Source organism: Rissa tridactyla, chromosome 4 (assembly GCF_028500815.1).
Source record: "Rissa tridactyla isolate bRisTri1 chromosome 4, bRisTri1.patW.cur.20221130, whole genome shotgun sequence".
NCBI lineage: Eukaryota > Metazoa > Chordata > Aves > Charadriiformes > Laridae > Rissa > Rissa tridactyla.
In genome coordinates this window covers 41,500,742-41,521,125 of record NC_071469.1, presented here as the reverse complement: position 1 = coordinate 41,521,125, position 20,384 = coordinate 41,500,742, and the positions used below count along the sequence as shown (strand labels likewise).

At 45.0% G+C, this 20,384-nt stretch overlaps 1 protein-coding gene across 4 annotated transcripts in view; it reads right to left on the bottom strand.

Moving 5' to 3' along the window:
- Positions 1-15,904, bottom strand: part of SMOC1 (SPARC related modular calcium binding 1) — a 130,777-nt gene extending 114,873 nt beyond the window's left edge. For all 4 annotated transcript variants that reach the window (XM_054199599.1, XM_054199601.1, XM_054199603.1 and 1 more), the window contains exon 1: positions 15,776-15,904. In XM_054199599.1, the coding sequence (XP_054055574.1) occupies positions 15,776-15,880 (105 nt within the window). In that variant the 5' untranslated portion in view covers positions 15,881-15,904. The remainder of the gene's footprint in view (positions 1-15,775) is intronic.
- Positions 15,905-20,384: the final 4,480 nt, after the last annotated feature.

Genomic DNA, 20,384 nt, shown 5'->3' with positions numbered 1-20,384 from the left:
AGCACTATTACATGTTAAGTTTCAGCACCTGCAACTTGGACTCTAAGAGAAGAGAACTGGTCACAAATTAAAACTGTTGTAAAGTTTTATCATGATCCTATGCCTCACTGGATGGCACTGACATAACTCTAGCTAGGCTTTTTGCTGATAAGGGCCAAACACTTTCATCGGGGAATCAGAGCATGGGGGCTTGTCCACACCCAAGGAGACAGAAAAACAGATCCAGATGTTATATAGATGCTCCTGTGAGTTTCCCAGGTTGAAGTTTGGCAGGAGCTACAATATCTTTCAGAATTATTCAGTACCAGGACCAGTAATAGCGCTTCTTCCCATCATTAACTGTGTTCTCTTCCCCTTCCAAAAGGGGAAGATGAAAAGCCAATCCCTGGGTTTGGCTGTGACAGTCTTGAAGCGCCATACCAAGATTTTTAGAAGCTCCTCAAGGAGTCAGAACTTACAGAAATGAATAGCATCTAGGTGTTTGAATTCCTGTGAGATTTAGCACCTATTATCCACCCAACTCACTGCCAGAGAATTTTCATCAGTTCCCCATGATCTGAAACACCAGTAGTGAGGGGTCTGGAGACCAGGTCATATGGGGAGAGGCTGAGGGAACTGGGCATGTTTAGCTTGGAGGAGGCTGAGGGGAGACCTCATTGCCCTCTACAACTACCTGAAAGGAGGATGTAGAGAGGTGGGTGTTGGCCTCTTCTCCCAGGTGAATAATGACAGGACCAGAGGAAATGGTCTGAAGTTGCGGCAGGGGAGGTTTAGATTAGATATTAGGAAGAATTACTTTACTGGAAGAGTCGTCAGGCACTGGAACAGCCTGCCCAGGGAGGTGGTTGAGTCACCAACACTAGGGGTATTTAAGAAACATGTAGATTTGGCACTTCAGGGCATGCTCTAGTGGCAGAGATTGTAGGTTGGTGGGGTTTTTTGTGTGTGTATGGTTGGACTCAATGATCTCAAAGGTCCTTTCCAACCATGAAGATTCTATGATTCTAGTGTGTAGAAGCTAAAATCCCAAGGAACTTCAAGTAAGGTGATCAGACTTTCCCCTCCCTTACTATGGAAGTCACTCACTTCCCATAAGTTACACATACTCCTGCAAAGCAGCTGTTCACAATCAGTATAGAACTGCAGTACTCTGGAAGTAGAGGCACTCATATGCAAAAAACAGACTAGCATAATCAATACTGAAATCTACATTCATATGGGAACAGAACCTGAAAGTACTCAGCCAATTTGAGGCTACATCTTGAAAAAAAATAAAGAACACAGAGTAAAATATATATTAGACTACATCTTCTTGGAGCATGTTCAGGTGCACTGGCACCCTTCACAGCAAAACCATATGCAACCCTTGTAAAACATCCATGCTGCCTTGAAAAGGGTTGAAGCAGCTGACTTCAGGGCACAACCAGTTTGACTGACACGTGAACTCCATGTTGGTGGTACTTCCAGAAGTACAGGCACATCCATTGTTGACTCCACTGGAGGCTTTCCAGGCCAAGGCAGCATTGCTTCTTCAGCCTGTAAACTTAACAGTGTAGAACCTGCTCTGACCAGCTGTGTTGGGTTCACATGGCAAGGTTTTGGTAACAGCATGGTGCAGAGGTGGCCTCTATGAGAAGTCAGGGGCTGCCCTGTGCTAGACACAGCTGGTTCCACAACATACCCACTGCAGACCAATGGTGAGCTCATCAGCCAAGATGGCAGTGCCTCTGAAAACACACTTAAGAAAAGCTGAAGTGTCACGTGAGAGGGGTGGAAGTGTGAGAAGCCACAACAGGAACAAGGTCAGAGAAGGAAGTGCTCCAGATGCGAGAGCAGAGATTCCCTTGCAGCCCATAGAAGAGGCCATGGTGGAGGAAGTATTGCCCTGCAGCCCATGGAGAGGATGCCACACCAGAACAGTTAGGCATTTCCTGAAGGAAGCTGCAGCCCATAGAAAACACGTGGTTTTCTATGGAAAGCAGATTTTCTCTGGAAAATTGCAGCCCATGGGAAAGACCCATGCTGGAGCACGGGAAAAAGTGAGGAGGGGTCTGGCAGCTAGGCAAGGTCAACCAACAACACCAGCAAGGAGAAAAGCAGAAAACTTTCCAGTTTACAGAGTCTAGGCACCATCCCCACACTTCAGCTAAAAACTGCCCATGCCATTTGGTCCTGTGGATAACTTAGTGCCATCTTGCTTGTTGTTAGAGGTGACTTAAGTGCTAGAAGTAGCTTAAGTGCAAGCTAAGAAATACAAAGAAATCTAAAAGGAAGCTTTCCCTGGCATAAATGAATAATCCAGCAAATAAGTCAACCAAGGGAATGAACGGGGAATGAAGTGAATGCAAGTTATTAATTACAGTTCAGTTTAATCTTGCCATGTTGACTGACACCAAGTCAGAGATTCTGAGGTCTTCTGTCTTTCCAGGAGAACTGTTGGCCTTTCAGACTGATAAAGAAACATCTGCCTTTTGTTTTTCTTTTCTAGCCTAAGAGCTTATATTGCAATTACCAGGGTGGATTCCAAGCTTCAGCTAAGACAGACACTTGCCAGTTATTTATTCAGCCCTCCACAACTGCTTCTTTAGTAGCTTGTAGTGCTTGTTGAATCACTGCCATTTCAGTTTTAAAATGGGATGACTTTATAGTCTTATTCAGTTTCCACAAAGACTTCTCCCTAAGAAGGAATCACAATTAAAGGGAAGCTTCCTACAAAGTCAAGCTCACTGTCTGAAAGCAGTACATCCAACTACAACTATTCAAGCTGAGCAGCCTCTGCATACAGCACTATATTTAACATAGATGTTGCCCTATAATACCTCTAGAAAGATTCCAAAGAGCCAGCTGTACATTCTAACCATCATTACCCGAGAACAAGATGACACTGGGTACCATCAGCTTCCTACCTAGAAAATACCTAGGACAGGCATGTCTCTGCCTAAAGTAACAGGAAACTTCCTGGTGCTTTCCCTTCACTTCAGGGATCTGGAGCTCCAAGCCAAGTACTCAAGATGAATAAGAAGCCAAACAGCAGTTTGACAAGAGTTTCAGTTAAAGAGTCAATATTGCAACCCAGCAACTGCTTTATCAGCAAAAATAAGGACAGAGCTGGGGAGTGAGGGAGAAGAAAGTACTCCCTACTCTTTGGGAAAGAAATTCTCCCTCAAACCTTGTCCTCTGCCTATTTTAAGAGGTTTCCCCTATTCAGGGCCATCAAAGCCTGACTGCAATTTAGTACAGGGAATTAACTAAGCAGGCTTTGTCAGTGTCGGCATTTATAAGTTCTGTCTTCAGTTAGTATCTTGTTGAATCTAGTAGTGACTTCATTCAGATGCTTTGTGTAAACAATGCCTAGCACTGGTGTCAGTCAATCACTTCACAACAAAACAGATGCCAAGAGAGTCTTGTATTTTTACAACAGCAATGCTAGTGAAACAAAAGCCACTAGCAAGTCCCACTAAAGCAATTTCAGATAAGTATGGTTCTACCCATCTGAACATTGGCATGAGATTTAACAATATTATCTCTTCTCACTTGATCCTAATTGGTTGCCTTAGGAGATACATGGATATGCATGAACATTAGTCTGCCATCCAGTAAAGAGTTGACATGCTTGGCTTCGGTTGTTTGTGGTAATCCCTAGGTTTGCTTTCTAATAAATACTAACCAGAGTCAAGCCAAAGATAACGCCCTATTTTGTCCTCTTAATCTGAGGTGACCTCATCATGTCTACCATCAGCCTTCTGGCACTTCCTGAATATAAGTGCTTCTATTCTTCATGCTTTCATGCAAGCTGAAGACAAGGAAAGAGAAGTGAAAGTCATCTTTAGCTTTTGCTCTGACATACTGCACTTAATCATTGCACTGAAAGGTTGGTCACATCTCTGCCCCTAAGAAGAGTTGTATCAATGCTGAACAAACTGAAGGAAAGCATGTCAGGTGGAAAATATATGTACAGTTTAACTTGATTTACTTGCCCCAGTGATTTCCAAACAAAAGCATGAATTCCTGAAGTTGGACCCACCTTTACCAGGAGGAAGGCTTCAGACAGGGTTCAGCAAGAACTACCAAGTTCAGAACTGTCCTCCTGCTCTCCATGCCCTGCCTGAACAGAGGCACACACACAGAGCACACACCTTGGAGGGCATGGAGCAGAGTTTGACAAGAGTCTCAACATAAGGAAAAAGATTGTTGGAAGCTTTTCACCTATAGCTATCCTTAAGGTGACACTACCAGTGGGCAAGTTAACTTGGAAGTAGTTACAGTGGAGGCTCCCCACTGAAGGTCAGATGTGGACATTTTCTTAATAAAAGCAATAATGAGCTAAGAGATGCACAGGACACCTCAGAAGGTATTGAGTTTAACAGGAAGAACAGTTACTGTGATAAGATACCTACCTTTTCTTTAACACAGGGCAGGGGGGAAAAAAAAAAAACAGATATGCCTTTGGAACTCAGTATTCTTTGCTACAGAGAAAAACCTGCTGACAGCTGAAGTCAGACTTTCTATTTGGGACTGTCATTCACTTGACAGCACAAGTGTTGCTTGTGGTTTTTAAAGTTTCAACTAAAAATCAAATCCTTCTCTTTATAAATTTTCCTACTGAGCTCTTCCCATCTATTCTGGGAGTTCTGGGGAAGAGTTCCTGGGTTATGTGAAGCAATTGTGGAAGCTTTTTTGTTTTTAGTTTGTCTTCATGCCAGGAGAACTAGAAGCAAGTCTTGGAGCCTTTTAGGTAAATTCTTAGAGTTCCAACAGGAAACTTAGAAAAACTTAGTTTACTTCTGACACAGGTTTCAAGAATGCTCAAATTTACTCAAGTGTAGCAGATTTTTTTCTTCCCACTCAATCCCAATTTCAGCACCAAAAAAGACTAGCATTTTAGAAAAACATATGAGTTTTCCTGAATTTAAGTCTATAGGCAAAACTCAATTTGGAAGTTGGGACTGATTATTTCTTTTAACTTCCTTTCATGGAGGTACCACACACGTGAACCAGTATAGCTTCATACTCCTAGGATAAGAGTTAACATAGATATACATTATAGCTGTTTATGCACTGACAGATTTTACAGAACAGAGCAGATGAGTTAAGATGATTTGTCCTATGGGTGCTTTTACATCCAGAGTAGAAATCTGCAAACCATACACTGCAGTATGTTGATGAGCAACAGCTAGCTTCAGTTCCAATACTGCTGCCAAGTGCTTCAGGTAAAGAAGCACTTTTTCTTTTGTGGTAAAGAACAGCTCAAAATCTTTCTGTTCCAAATCCAGATAGTTTGGAACTCCTTTAGGTACCTATCATTCACAATAAAAATACTGAAATTTAGAGAGTCTCATTGACAACTGAGGACAAAGACAAGAAAAGTACCAGCAGCCCAAGTTTCACACTGATTGCCTCCCACTTGCCATCCTATTCACCCTCAAGAGGCACCTATACTAGTGATAACATAGCAAAAAAGTTTAGCTTGACTAATTATATAAAATTCCATCAGCCACCTTAAATGTAATCCTGATTTTCAGGGCGTGCGCAACTGACACATGAGCTGTAAAGTTCAGGAGAGTTCCTGCAGTTAGATTTTAACATCTCTTCAAGTTTTAAGAAGGGTAGTAGCTTAGGTGACAGCTCAAGGCCAGCAGAATACTTTTTTTTTTCCTGCCAACACACTTGTTACTTCTGGGGAAGTGAGGAGAGGACAAAATCTGGCAGCCTTGGAAAACTCAAGTCTTCAACAGTTACATCCAGACTGCTTTGGAGCCACCTGGCCTTCCTCAACATAAGAGTCCTTAATTTAAAAAAAGAAAGCCACCACCAAGTCAGACCATAAAGCACTTTCAGAGTTCACTGTGAACAGACTGCTCAGCTCCCTGGAAGTTCCTGAGGATGAGCATCCAAAAAAATAAATTTGGGCTGACATACTTCCCCATACTTCCAGACAATGGGTTTAACCATGATTAATACTCTATCACCAGCAAAATATGTTTATGTTCATTTTGTAAACATCTGTAGAAGCTGCAGCTACTACTTCTACAGTTCAAACTTAAACTAGAAAGAGTAAAGTGAGTACAAGACCAGTTGCTGCCACTGACAGAACATCCCACCTTGATGCAGCAGAACATCACTGGCTCTACAGAGCACCTAACAAGCTAAAGCATGCAGAGGACAGCTTTGACTTTCAATCCTGTACCTAAGGGCATGATTCCTGCTCCTAAAAATACTGGCTGTACCTGCGTAATAGTTAGAAAGGAAAGATAGCCTATAGACACTGACAACAGAGGGCAGGTAGCAACCCTGATAAAAATTCATAGCAAATTCCTTCAGTGTTTACTCCCTTATAGAAAGCATGAGCCACTCATTAGGTAGCATGGCCACCAGCCACCACTGAAATACTTTCTTCCACCATTAGGTATTCACATAAGCAGTAGTCACTTTGCCATCACTTCAGATTTTACCTATAAAGCTGCAGAACGACATCTCTAAAATAACCTGAGGCCTTTACAGCAGCCAGAAGCACCATTCTCTTAAAGTCAAGAAGTAAACCCGTGGACTCATACTCACGTGCAGTGCCCTTAAAATATCCTATCCCCCGGCAACCACTTTCAGATGCTAAGTTAAGTCTCTACCAGGGTAGATTTCTGCATCTAGCATAATTTTCAGGAGTATTTCAGATGTATTGCATCTAATTGAGGGCAAATAACACCACCAGCAACAGCACTGAGAATCCGATTGGCTACAGTTTACTACAACAGCAGGAATGTATGGCAGCAGTGCTGCATTACTGCCTTGCACCAGGTCCCTTACCTGACGGAACTTCAAAGCCTTGGTATTGTTTAAGTTAAAAGGGTGGAGCAAGTTCTTCTAGATTTACATATTTTTAGATTAAAACACAGAAAGGAAAACAGGTGAAGTTAATCTCTAGAACTGTGTAGCAAAAAAGCAGTGTTCATTGCACAAAAATCTCTGTTCATTTTATACGTATCAGTCTTTTATGGATTTCTACCTTAGAAGTATTTTGCTTCCACTAAGACTGAGAAATGCACACATCAGAACTCACTTTTCCCTTACAAGTTTGGAGCAGATTATCCTCTAGTGTTCCAGACACATACACATTTTTAAAAGCTACTTTTGCACACAGCTTATCTACTTTTGCAACGCTTGCCTGCTCACTTTTAAAACCATGGGAATAAGCCAAATGCAAAGCTCTAGGCAGAAGCCAACGAGAGTTACCACCATTCTGTATGTTAACTAGACCCAAATCAGAAGTAGCTGCTTGGCTCAGACAAACCCCTTTATCTGGCCAGTATCCACAAACTCCAACTCGTTTAACATCCTCCACTTGGAAATTACACCCAAAAGCTTCTGGCTTTTTAGTTCTTAATTTGCACCTCATTCCACCAAGTATTTGTTTAAGCCTAAGTGTAGACTGCATGTAAATCTGCTTCAAAGAAATGGGAAGGGAAATGGTTTGATGTACCAGTTAGAGTAGGCTCTTTAATCTTCATGCTACTCAAGGGAGTCTATGGTGCAACAAAAGATTATCATTGCATCTGCTTCAGACTAGTGTGTATCTGGTACACACAGAAGCAAGATCTAGAGATAGTGTACATCTGGACACCTTTACTAGGCATGTGTCCCTGTTGTACATTAAAGGATACCACTACCTTTACCAGGTGTTTTCACCCGAGGATGCTTCCTTATCTGTTTGATTCCTGGTTGAATCCCCCTCTATAACAGGTAGCCACACTGCTGCTTCTGTAGCACAAGGAGCAGCCATGAGGCCACTCAGTTCCATAGTGGCTGTAAAACATAAGACAGTTACCTTTACATTAAGACTGTATTGGATTATTTTAGTTTGCTGGAGTTTCAAACGCTAAATTATTACAACTGAAGGATCAAATGATCTCATATTTCAGGTTCTCTGTACAACCAAAGAAAGACTTCTTACCCCAGTATTCTGGAACTCTACAAGAATATAGAACAAGCACTATTCCATGCATCACAACAAGCCTAAGTATAGCAGCTAAGTTAGTGGACTTTTCTCATCAGAAGGAAGAGTATGGCTTCCCCATGCAATTTAAGTGATTGATTCAGTCACAGAACAGGGAAGAGAACAGGGATGGACAACATTTTCCACATTCCTTCTAGTCTGTGACCCAGCTAATGGTAACAGAGGACTGGTAGCCAAAAGAAACTCTGAAACAGAATCTGCCCACTAAGTGTTTGGAACCTCTCCTCCCTGTTTGAGAATCAGCACTTCCCTCTGGATATGATTCCAACTATCATTAACTGGATCAGTGGCCAAGAAAAACCTCAGAAAAGCAAGTTATTTCATCTGTCCTACTTCCCCATCTTCTTTATTCCTGTGCACCTTCCCTTCTACTTCCTATGATTCTTTCTATCATAAGCTCATCCATGAGAAAGCCCTCACATTTACCACCCCCTCAATGCCAGCTTAAATCAAATGCCTCGGTGGTACAGAACAGCAGGTTTCTTCCACTCTGAAAAGGGTGAAATTACCTTCTTTCACTTTGCCATAGGACTCACAGTAGGGAAAAGTTATGTTAGGCCAGTGCTCTTCCAGCAGTGAAACTAGTTTAACTTTAGACTGACAAGGGCTGCCATGTAGCCTACTAAGCCAGTCTCAATAGATCCAGTCTATGCCTTGCACAGAAAAAAAAAAAAAAAAAGTGTTGCATGCAGACAGTCAGGTCCTTTCCCCTTAGCCACTCCAAGTCAAGGTGTCTGGGGCAAGGCAAGACAGTTTACAGAACCATGGCACATGGTCTGGGTCTATACTCAAGTATGGAGCAGTGTGGTACTCTGTGGCACTTACTCCTGTACTACTGTTCTGCTCACATTCATTCATGTCCTTCAGACAGAGGCAGTAGTTGCTCCTTAGTAACTCCAGCTCCAGCCCAGGAGAGGAGCCTGCGTGCCCATAGCAGAGCAAGTTATCTGCCTACACACACCAGTTTTTGTATAGTTTCCTCCACCTGCATGGAAGAGTCTGCCAGCAGCACTGGTGGGTAGCTTGTCTAGGCTTTGCTGCCAAACTCTACTTGACAAAACCCTGAGCCAACCTTTAATGATGCAGCCTCTGTTCCTATAGTAACTAGTGTTATTTTCCTATCTCTAGGCACAGGTGCTTCCCCTCAAGGTCTAAGTTTGCTCTCATTTCACACCTACCACTCACTTCCCTACTGCATAGCTACGTGCCACTCCAGATGAGAACACCTGTCAGTGGGCCCTCAAAAGCAGCTGGCTCAGCCACAAGCCAGTGGGAGGCAAAAATGCACAAACCCAACATGCAGGCATGTTCTCCCAAGCAGACTACAGATGGGAGACCGCCGGGGAAGAGTTTGACAGCGCAGGCAGTTGGAAGCTTATGGGGCCTTCTAGGCCACTGCTCTGAGGACAGAAGCACAACTGCCCCAGAGAAGCCAGCATGAGAAACATCTGGCAGGCCAGCCTTCCACCAAGGCTGTCACTCCAGGCTGCCACTGGCATCTTAGCATGATCCAGTCAGGCCCAGGCCAGTCTTAAGGCTACCTCGGAAGGGTGACACAGACTAGAATCAATCCCTTGATAAGCCAAAGCTTCTGTTTGCTCCATCACCCCCTCCCCACACTGTAGGGACTGCACTTCCAGCACGTAGGCCTTTTACTCAGTACAGGCTTCCCTCAGAGCAATTCTTGTAGGGGAGCATAACAGCCATATTTGTCTCCTCAATTTCATAAGGAATAGCATTTGTGAGTGGGCAGGCCTGCTATACAAAGCAATGTTTTCCTTGCCAAATGAGGGGATGATTCTTCTCTAATGCTCATGAATACCGCTAACACTATCTGCAGTGTTACTGCAGCATCCCACAGGAGTCTAAGTCGCATCAGGAGGCTACTGTGATAAGGAAAAAAACCAACCAGGGCAGTAGCCCTGAGCCTGATTTCAAGGTAAGGCCTCATCCTGAGGGAGCTGACTGCTCTCAGGCTGAAGAGTTGCCGATAGCCTACATGAGATCACATACAAAGAGCTCCTTTGTATGGTGGCTGGTTGTTTTCACTGCCCTGAGTGCAAGCTTTACACTATGGTGTGACTAGCTATGCTCTCCTGTGGTTACTCTCCTATAGCTACAATGCCTTCCAAAAAAAAAAAAAAAAAAAAAAAAAAAAAAAAGAGGGCAGAGTTGCATTCTTAGTCATCACAAGAAGGGTTTCAGTGCCAGAATACTCCCTCCTCATACCTACAGGCAGTAAAGCCACCACACACAGAAAGCTTCAACGGAGCTCACATGTAAGCTGCTGAATGCAAGCCTTAACTGCTCACGTGAGCCAGTCAGAAGAGGGAGATAGTTACATACCACATTCGTCGCATCCTGGTAATCTCTCTGTGCAAGCAAACATCTCACACTGACTCCACACCTTACCCAGAAAGCTCCAGTGTAGAAGCAATTCACCCACAGCAATGGCAGCCTACAGTGTTGGGGCAAGAACTTCACAAATGGAGGAGCTTCTCACAAACAAGCATAGGAAGCTTAGAGTCCTACCAATGCAACAACAGTGAGCTTGTAACACAACAAAGAAGTAGGCTTCATAGTTCAAGTCGCAAGTTATAACATCCACTGCTCTGCCAGAATTTCACTCGATGACAAAGCAGTAAGCTACCACTGCTGCACACCAAGCTTGGCTCGAGGTCTGCTGTGCCACAAAGTCTCCCTGGATGTTGTGTCAGCACCAGAGCCCTCGTGGCAGCTGCTGGGGGGCTTTGACAGAAAGCCATCATGCTGTCACACAGGAGACTTAAGTGTGACAGTCAGCACAGCAGCCTTCAGGGAGGAGCTTCAGTTTCACCTGTATTGCCTCCGTGTTTAGCTTTTAATGTGAGCACAGTGTTTATTGTGTAACACTTAACTGCGCTGTCAGATGTGCCAGCCCCAGAAGAACTGGGGATTCAGCAGCCAAGTAGGAGACAAATGGGGTTTTGTTTGTTTGGGGTTTTTTTGACATAGTAATGTCGCAATTAGTTTGAGATGGCAGGATAAGAACATCTAAGATATTTAAACAGCAGTATTAATATTTCAGAGCTACTATACCACTGAAATGAGGTTTACAGTCATCTTACCAATTGCTTCAGGCCATCTGGAAATGAAAGAAGCCAAGACAGCATCTGCTCTGCACTGATGGCAGTGAAGATTACCTTAACACATGACTACTGCTAGAAACTTGAAAACGAGTCCAAGAGGTTATCATTGCAGGTGTTCCACCAACTACAGTTTCTTTTTCTGTATCAAATCTTTTGGTGGCCAGAAATCTTTCATTAGCAGCAGAGGTCAACATGAGTGAAATATTCTCATAGCCAACTCAGAAGCTCAGGCAGTTAAAACACCACCTCTAAGACTACATAGCACAAGTTGGATCCTACAGCACTTTCCTGTTTAGAACAGGACCTGATGTTCCAATACTAATGTATTAAAACATTATGGACCAATACTTCTTCACAGAAGAATTAATCCTGTTCCTCAATACAGTTGTGTAATGGATAAAAAGCAAGTCAAATCAGTTTCTTTGTTATACATCAAAGAACCCAGCTGTCTAACATTAAAGGTCTAAATAGGAACAAGGAGAGGGAGAAATAATTAGTATAGCACTATGTACAACTAGAGCTTCCACTTAGGCAAGAATATCTCTCACCCAACCAAAACAGAGTATCTGTAACCAAAAGCTATTTGCCATACAGTAACAAATCTGTCCTGTCAGGGGACGCTTTTCTAAAGACTTGCCTTTGGGTACTTATTCTTTCATTAAAATGAGTCTCTCCAACAGTAAGGAAACCTAAAACATTAAAGTGCTTCAGCTGATACTTATCAGCGTAGACCTTTGCAATGCAGAGTGATGACTAAGGTCAAACCAAGAAACAAAATTCAGTCATTGAAAATCTATCCTACGTTTCACTCTTCTGTTCTAGATCTCCTTCTCCTTCATATGGAGCCCTCTGCTTTATATATTTATCACAGAATATTTTTATTGTATATCCTTTTCTAATTTCTTCCCACCATGAAGAACACAGTCTCCCTAATTTTAGTAGGGCATGTATAAAGACCCATGCTTTATGGAACCCTCCCAGCAAGGCTGCAGTAAGAACTGTGCAAGGAACACATACTCCTTAGCACAATCTGTGATACTGCTTGCTCCTCCAGAGGGAATGGCAAAGCTGCAGGAGCATTTTCAGCACTTTTTATCAAGGTTCGTCTTTGGGGTTCTGACTAGTAGCTGCAGCAGGGAATTCTCATTGCTCTGTAGCACTCCAGTTTACACACTAGAATTTGTGGATATCTTCATAGTTTTACTAACTACTACCTTCCCTTTGCAACAGCACTGAAATGGAAGGTCTTCCCCCTGTCGCCAACCAGCACGCGTTCCAAGGAGGGATATGACATGCTTCCATGCATGAAACTAGGAAGAAAATTATAGTGATTACCCTTCCCTCCCCTCCCATTTCTTACTCCTCCGCAGTCACTATGGGGTACAGATCCCCAGTCTTTCAGAAATTCAAGCCTGTTCCTAGGACAGCTTCTGACTGCTGCAGTCATGTTCTGCTCCTTCTGCAAGCACCCACCATTTTTCTGTGCTATTTTTTGTCATTGCTGCCACTAACAGTTCTCTGCCATAAATGGAGTGAGTTCATAATGGTCAGGCATTATACTCTAAAAGCAGGGGACCTACATAGATCTATCTTTCTGAACTAGAAAGACAAAGGTCACCATTTATTGTCCAGATGGGGGAAAACAGAGCTTAGTGGCACAACCTATATAATCTGCTATGAAAGAGTACTGCTCAAATGCACCACACAGTAGGAGATGCAAGAGCCAGCCTAGTCAAGCTCTATCACTTTGGGGTCAAGGAGTGGAAACAGCAAGACCTGGCTTGTCGCACAACTCCAGATCTCATGCCAGCAGAGAGAAAGAGACACACAGGAAGACAATATGAATAGAAAGTAACGCCTGATTATCTTTTTCCAGAAGGCAACATCCTTCAGACAAACATTTTCCAAGTATAGTCAGTTGATCGCTTTCACAGTGGTCTTTACACCTACTAGAGTAGACGTGACTAAGCAATCATGTAACACAGCAGAAGCTTTTCTAGATTCTGTCAAGTGAGGAAACAAGTGACACAACAGCCTTGGGCAGTTGTTGTCAATACTCAGTGGGCCACAGCATATGTACAGATGTTTCCTACAGATCACTGACACTTCCCAAGTCTAAGTGATTCGTGTCACTGCTTAGAGTTTTCCTATAACAGGAAACAGAAAGCTTTGTACACTATCTTTTGAGATCCAAAAGTACCTCAGTGGGCCAGTAAATACTAGCTGCACTTGTAGTTGACCTTGGTATTTAAGTAATCATCTTGAACTAATTCACTTAGTCCAAAAGTTTGCTCCCTTACTGGCACAAGAGATGCAGATATACCTGTTTCTCTTCAATACCGTTAGTTTTCCATCATTTTCTGCAAACAGTAGCAAGCCATGCTCCTCTGCCTATGTATTCAGTGACGGTGCTGACTGCCTAGCTTAGCAGCAGCACTACAGTAGTAAGAGGGAATTCAAGGAGAAAGATCAAGAACTTGCTTCAAGCATTATTGCTGCTCATTTAAACTCATTGAGTAGGATTAAAAATTGCTGTTCACCTTTAAAAACATTTCAGCTTGCAAGTATTGTAGTTCTAGTGCTTACCATACAGAAAAGAAAATGCAAAAGGGCAAATATCACACCTAGCAAATGAACACCTACAGGATCAGACCCCAGAACTGCAACACTGATACCCCCTGCCCATCTACGGAGCGTTCCTGAGAGGAATACGCTCTGGGTCATGAGTTAGCGTGAGAAACACTGTTGTAACTTGGTAATCATCATTAAAAAATTAATAATAAAGAATTTTCTTGTGTACACTGGAATCTAAAGTATGGCACCTTTATACTTAATGACAACTTTACTGGCAATGTCCAATCGCTAGAAAAGATGAAGCTCAGAGGCTTATCGTATTGATCAACGTGGTTGCAAATGAGTAAACCAAACTCCCCACCTTCACATGCACTTAAGCATGACACTTAGAAGGGTGAGAAGACAGGCTTCATGAGTTAAACACCCTGGAAGTTCACAGCCTTCCATTTAAGAGCTCATAAGCTAAAACTTTAAGAAGTTAAAGCTTTAAGGCACATCTTCCTACAGAACTGTAGACATTGGTGCTCACAGCTGACACTCTCGCCCAGTCATGAAGGGAGAAATAGCAAAGTCAGAGAAACAGCAACATCAGTTCACTTAAAGCAAAAAGTAAATCAGTAGTCCTTTGTATTTGGTTTTCCACTCTTCTGAACTAGCTCCCATTCCAAAGACGACAGCACAGCAAGCAATTAACTGCCTTGTAAAGTACAGTATATAAAAGTGGCATATATGGAAGTGCGATTACGCACTAGGATCAGGATTTTTTTATTTTGTTCTTTGTTTCAATTTCTCTTCATTAAAGCATTTAGATACCAGTGCTGATGAAGGGCCCTAGTCATCCAACCAGCCTCTTACTTATCACCTCAAAGCTCCTCTCTATTTGGCGCTACTCCAATTTTGAGGTTTATGCTTGATATTGGGTAATACAGATATATGCATAAGCACCCCATGTTTCCCCATCCCTTAATACAGGTCTCCAAGAATTTATGGCACACACTAGTTCTGATCTGCCACGTTCTAACCATTGCTGTTACACATCTGGCCGTAAAAGAGGTTACACAGCATAGCTAAACACAAGGACACCAGTGCAGCCAGTACACTTTCCATAGCTCAGAGAAGCATTTAATAGCCATCCTGTCAAACAGCATTTCTATTAAAAAACTAGAACATTGCACTAAAGTCCCTTACTGTTACACTTTGGCTGAGCAGGGATTCCAAAGACTCCTGGTCTTGCCTAACCATGATGTAAGTTAATTAGGTACTACATTTCATACCATTTCAGACTGATGGGTCAAGAATGCACGTGGTCAATGCATCCAACACGCCTGCAGAGAGATCAAGTTTTTCCACTCACCCAGAGCTGTGCTTTTATTGCAGCGTTGGCTGAAGAACAGCTACTGTTTTGCAGTTTTATAATTAAAAGCTCTCATGCTACTCTGTAGTGGTGCTGCAGTGGTAACATTAGCTCACTGAGAGGACCATATTTAGAAAAGACGTTGGGTTCCAGAGCAATGTAATAGTTTGGTAAGTAAAATTAACAGCCCCAGTAAGAGTCAAACATTGTCAGATTAAAAAAACAGAGCTAGACTCCTACAGGGAGAAGTCTGGGCTGAAGGCATCTAGCTTTATTGCAAGGATTCATTTAATCCCTACTTGGGAACATAAAAAAAAATAAATAAATAAAAAAGGAAAAGAAAAGTCCTAAAGCAGTGTGCTGGGAACAGGGGCTACATTAAATGCAAGACGAGCAATATAAAAACACAGCCTGCCAACCTCCCCCCCTCCCTACTTCCCCCCCACCCCCGCAATAAATACCAACAAGTTAATGCCGATGCACACACTCCGCGCATTCAGCCGGTACCCGGCTTTTCGTGAGCGTGGGGGCCCCGGCGAGGGCCGGCGCCCGCGGGGAGGCGGCCCCGGGAGCGGCTGGGGCTCGGCGGCGGCCACCGCCGGGGCTTCACCTGCGGCACTGACAGGGCGCGGGGGCGGCGGGCCGGGCAACCTGCGGCGGCGACGGGGCGAGCGGCGGAAAGGCAGCCCCGCTCAGCCGGCTCACACTTACCCGGGGCCCCGTGGCTCGGTGGCCGCGACCCTGAGGCAGATGCACCAGCAGCAGCGCCAGCAGGAACGGGCGAGCCCCCGCGCTGCGACAGGCCCGCGGCACCATCCTCCCTCGTGGGGGTGGCCGGCGGCGGAGGTGCAGCGGCGGGACGGCGGGGCTCTGCGGCCACCGGAGGCGGCTCTCCCGGGCGGCCGCCCCTCAGCCCGGCGGCAGCGGCGTGTCCGTTGGCGGGCGGCGCGCGCGGTGCCCCGGGCCGGCTCTGCCCCCTCCCGCCGCGGCAGGTTACCCGCCTCGGCCATGGGGATGCCCGTTATAAAGCCGTGGCGGGGCGGGGCCGGGCGGCACTGACTGCGGCGCGCACCTATCGCAGCGCGGCCGCCGCGGGCTGCAGCCAATGGCGGGGCGGCAGGGCCCTCCGCCCCGCCCCGCCCCGCTGCCGGCCGTGAGGCGGGCGGCGCAGGTTGGCCCCGGGCGGCGCGGTGCTGCCGGCGGCCCGGAGGGTGGCGGGCAACGTTCCCGGGCCGGCGGCACCTGGAGCGGCCGCCGCGCCCTCAGGAGCTGCAGGGGTGCCGGGCAGTCGCGGCGAGGCTGCGGGAGACGATCGGCCACTCGCCGGGGGGCTGCCGGGCCGCGCCTCTCGCCCGCCCCTGAGCCCCCCTGGGCATCCCGGGGCCCAGCACGGCGGCTGGTGCTGGAGGTGGCGGTGACAGCTGGGCCGTGCGATCGCGTCAGGACAATGAGCAAGTAAATTTGGCACAGGAAAATACCTCATGGTCCACGGACCTTCTTCCTTTGGATAGGCGCTCTTGGGCCAGGGCTGCTGTAGAAACAAGTTCGTATCTCAAGGAGCATCGTAGGTCTTCTTGTCACCTCCGTGCCAGGGCTCAAAGCATGGCTGACCCACAACCACAGAGACTGCCCATCCCCAAAGGCCTTTCCTTGCTCTCCCAAGTGCAAATGTAGCCCCATGGCCCGTTGGTCTGCATTGCCTAATGAAGCCTAGACACCTTGTGGCGGAGATGTGCTTGGGGGCTTTGGTAATATATACCTTGCACCTGGAAAACCAACCCAAGATCAAGTTTGACATCTCTTGAGACAACAAGTCCTACAATCCCCAGATCGAATTGGGCATCTCTTGGGACAGCAAGCCCTACCATCCCCAGATCAAGTTTGACATCTCTTGAGGCAGCAAGAGTTTTCAGCCTGCCTGTGATTCCTCGTATGTGCAAGCATAACCAGGCATTTGGTAATGGGAAGCCTGTGTAGAAAGTGAGTGTTGTGTCACAAACCGGCAAGTGGGAGCAGGAGCAGGAAAAAATGGAGATTCATCCACTGTCAGGTCTCAGTCTCTGCAGGCATGTACCTGAAAGGAGGTTGTAGCCAGGTGGGGGTCGGTCTCTTCTCCCAAGTAACAGGCGTTAGGACAAGAGGAAAGAGCCTCAAGTTGTGGCAGGGGACTTTTAGATTGGATATTAGGAAAAAATTCTTTACTGAGAGGATTGTCAAGCATTGGAACCGCCTGCCCAAGAAAGGGGTTGAGTTGCCGTCCCTGGAGGATTTTAAAAGCTGTGTAGATGTCGTGCAGAGGGACATGGTTTAGTAGTAATTTGGCAGTGCTAGTTAATGGTTGGTTGATGTTAAAGGTCTCTTCCAGCCATAACGATTCTATGACTCTCTGTCTGTCCAATTAGGAGCTAAAGAGAGAGCAGCACCATGGCAGCATAATGGCAGTAAGCTGTAGACCCTGAGCAATGGAGGCAGAGAGCAATGCCAAGCCTCTACCTGCTGACTGAGTGATGGAGGTGTCTTGTGAACCGGGGTGACTTGCATTTACATCAAGTCCTTAATTTTTAAATTACAATCATGAGTTTGATGGCAGGCAGAGGCCCAACATTTTGCAAAATAATATGCATGGTTGGCCACTGCTGTGCACATAATAGTGATAATAACCTTTTCGTGGGACTGTTTTGCGGTGCTCTTATGGAAACACACAAGACGTGATTTCTTCATAAAACGTATTTAACTTTCTTTACTCAGTGACCTTACAAGAGGCAATACTCACACTTGTAAAAATTCCCTAGAGTGTATCCGCTAGGTATGGGGAGGGGCTGCTACACCCACACGAAGAACCTTGTTACACAGAAGTCATATAATTCTGGCATCTTATCAGAGCAAAGCTGGGTGTTTAGCTACAGCGGTTGCTTTAATCTTTTTTCTTTTTTTAAAAAAAGGTATTTATTTTAAAAATGCCAGTACGTAACATTTTGTCATTAGCCTAGGCAGGATAAGCAGTTTGTTACTCACACGGAGCTCTGCCAGTATTCGTTATTCTTGGCTTGCAGATCTCTCTGGAGCTCCAAACCCGGCACACCATACAAGCCTACCAATGTACCTTAGTCCTAACCCTCACCACTCTGCTATCCTGGTCCTAAGCTTTGCCAGCTCTTCTTCAATATGGCCTGCGGTATCCTCTGATTTTCCATTTCAAAGTCTCTCTGATCCACACCTGAACTTCTGCCATTCCACATGACACGAGCAGAGAGACCTTGAGGGGAAGAGAAGGGGGAGAGTAGGGAAATCTGAATATGAGTGTCCTTGTGTACATCAGGATCAGCTCTGTTGAGGTTGGACAAGTTATACAAGTGCACACCTGACATCTGTGAAAAGACAGGCAGAATCTAGTACAGTTTTGTTGAGGCGGTGATCCCACCACTGAAGTACCACATCACCTCATAGTTAAGTCTTGATTAAATTCCAGTCCAGATAACAATATCCTGCTTGCCTACATTCCCCTCTCCAATTTCATAGGGAGTTTTTTTGCATCTGACCTACTTTGTGTGATGCCTTCATGTGTTCCTTATCACTTGCACTTTAAACATGAATGTCTGTCTTTGGTGTATTTTCCATAGACAAACCCATGAATACCAGGATCTCTCTGCTATATAAATGCTCATCACTCCTGTGAAGAAATTATTGTTTTCGTATTCCCTAACAGAGAATACCAGTTACACTGAAAGCTTACCCTCCAATGCCTATGAGGCACTGACACCAGCAGCGTCTTAACATCGAGTAAAAGTTACAGGGAGGGTCAGAAATTCCCAATAAATGAGCACTTTGACCTCTTCATGGTCAAAGCTGTTCATAACCTTGCAGCATGTACTTCCAGTCTTGACCAATATTTCCATGGCCAGGTGTTTCTCTGTAGGGACGTATGTTTCCTTTGCAGATAGTAACTGCCTCAGTGCAATAACCAGGCCAGAAGAGACTCTATAGCCTGACTTACATATTACAACCATTAAATTCCACTGAGCTGTTCTGAACCCAAAAACCTGAGCAAAGAACCATCCAGGTGGATGGAGGACATCCAGACCCAGTTTAAAGACACCAGCAAGAGAGAGAATATGTGTCTTTGTTCCAGTGGTGAATCACCTTCACCATTGAAAATGCGTGCCTAACTCTTCAGTATACTGGGCCTGGTACTCTGGTTGGTATAGGTGCACTCTACTGGTGTGTTATCTTCAAAGAAAAATCTAGGGAAATAAAACAAACTGCCCAAACTGAAAGTTTGGTGCCACTAAGTTGTCTGTTAATTCTCTCCAAGTTGCTGGCAAATGGGAAGTGCCTGCCTTGGCCGTCAGTGGCATTGCAGAGATCCTGATGAGCCAAGAGGAGGCTAGTGTCTAAACGTAGGAGGAATTGGGCATCTAACCTTTTCAGTTGAGCTCTTCCGAAAATCCCTGCCATCGCTCTGAGGATGCAGTGCCAAAAGCTGTGCTGGCCCACTGCCATTTCAGTCAGTGGTGTCTCACCAGCAAAGAACTTGCCCAGGGTGTTTAACTGAAAACTACAAAGAGAGAAGAGCACGGAACTAGAAGAGTTGTTGTTCTTCATGCCCAGGCATTCGTACACTAGACCCAACATTTGGATCCTTCCGAGGAAGGTGTAAGCCCAGCTGTAATGAATTCAGCTATGCAATGCTGCTGGAGGTAGCACTGGTACCGTTGGGGCTTGTTGTGTATACCAGATACAGCCTACAACTTGCACCTCTGAAGACTTAGCCCAACATGTGCCTGTATGTGTGGATGATTAATATCTTGTTGCTATGGTGCATGCATATCATGCGTACCACCTCAAACCCATGGCACGGGACGTATATATTGGTGGTCTTGACAACTCTTCAGGGAGAGCTGTTTGATTGCTTTGATTATTTGCCTCTGCATCTACTTGTCTTGTCCTCCGACAAGTTTCAGAAGATTGCTGTCCTCCTTCAAACAGTGTTGGCACCCACAACAGAACCGCCATGGGATCTGTCTGCCACAGTTTCCATCAGGGAACGTATCCCCTCTTGGACACGTTTAGCAGAAACAATTACTCACGCTTCCAATAAAGAACAATCCACTGCCTCCAAATACAAGCTAATTGCTTTTAGGGACAAAATTAATGTTAGTGGTTCTTTTTTAAGTCTGTGGATGCTACAATCACTCCTGCAGCAGCTCTAGATTTAGTTCACTTTTTGTCACAAAAGGAGTAAAGAAGAATATGGGGGATTTGCTGTGAGATTGATTGATTGTTGTAGGTTGTAATGATGCAGAACTTAAAGCTATTTTTT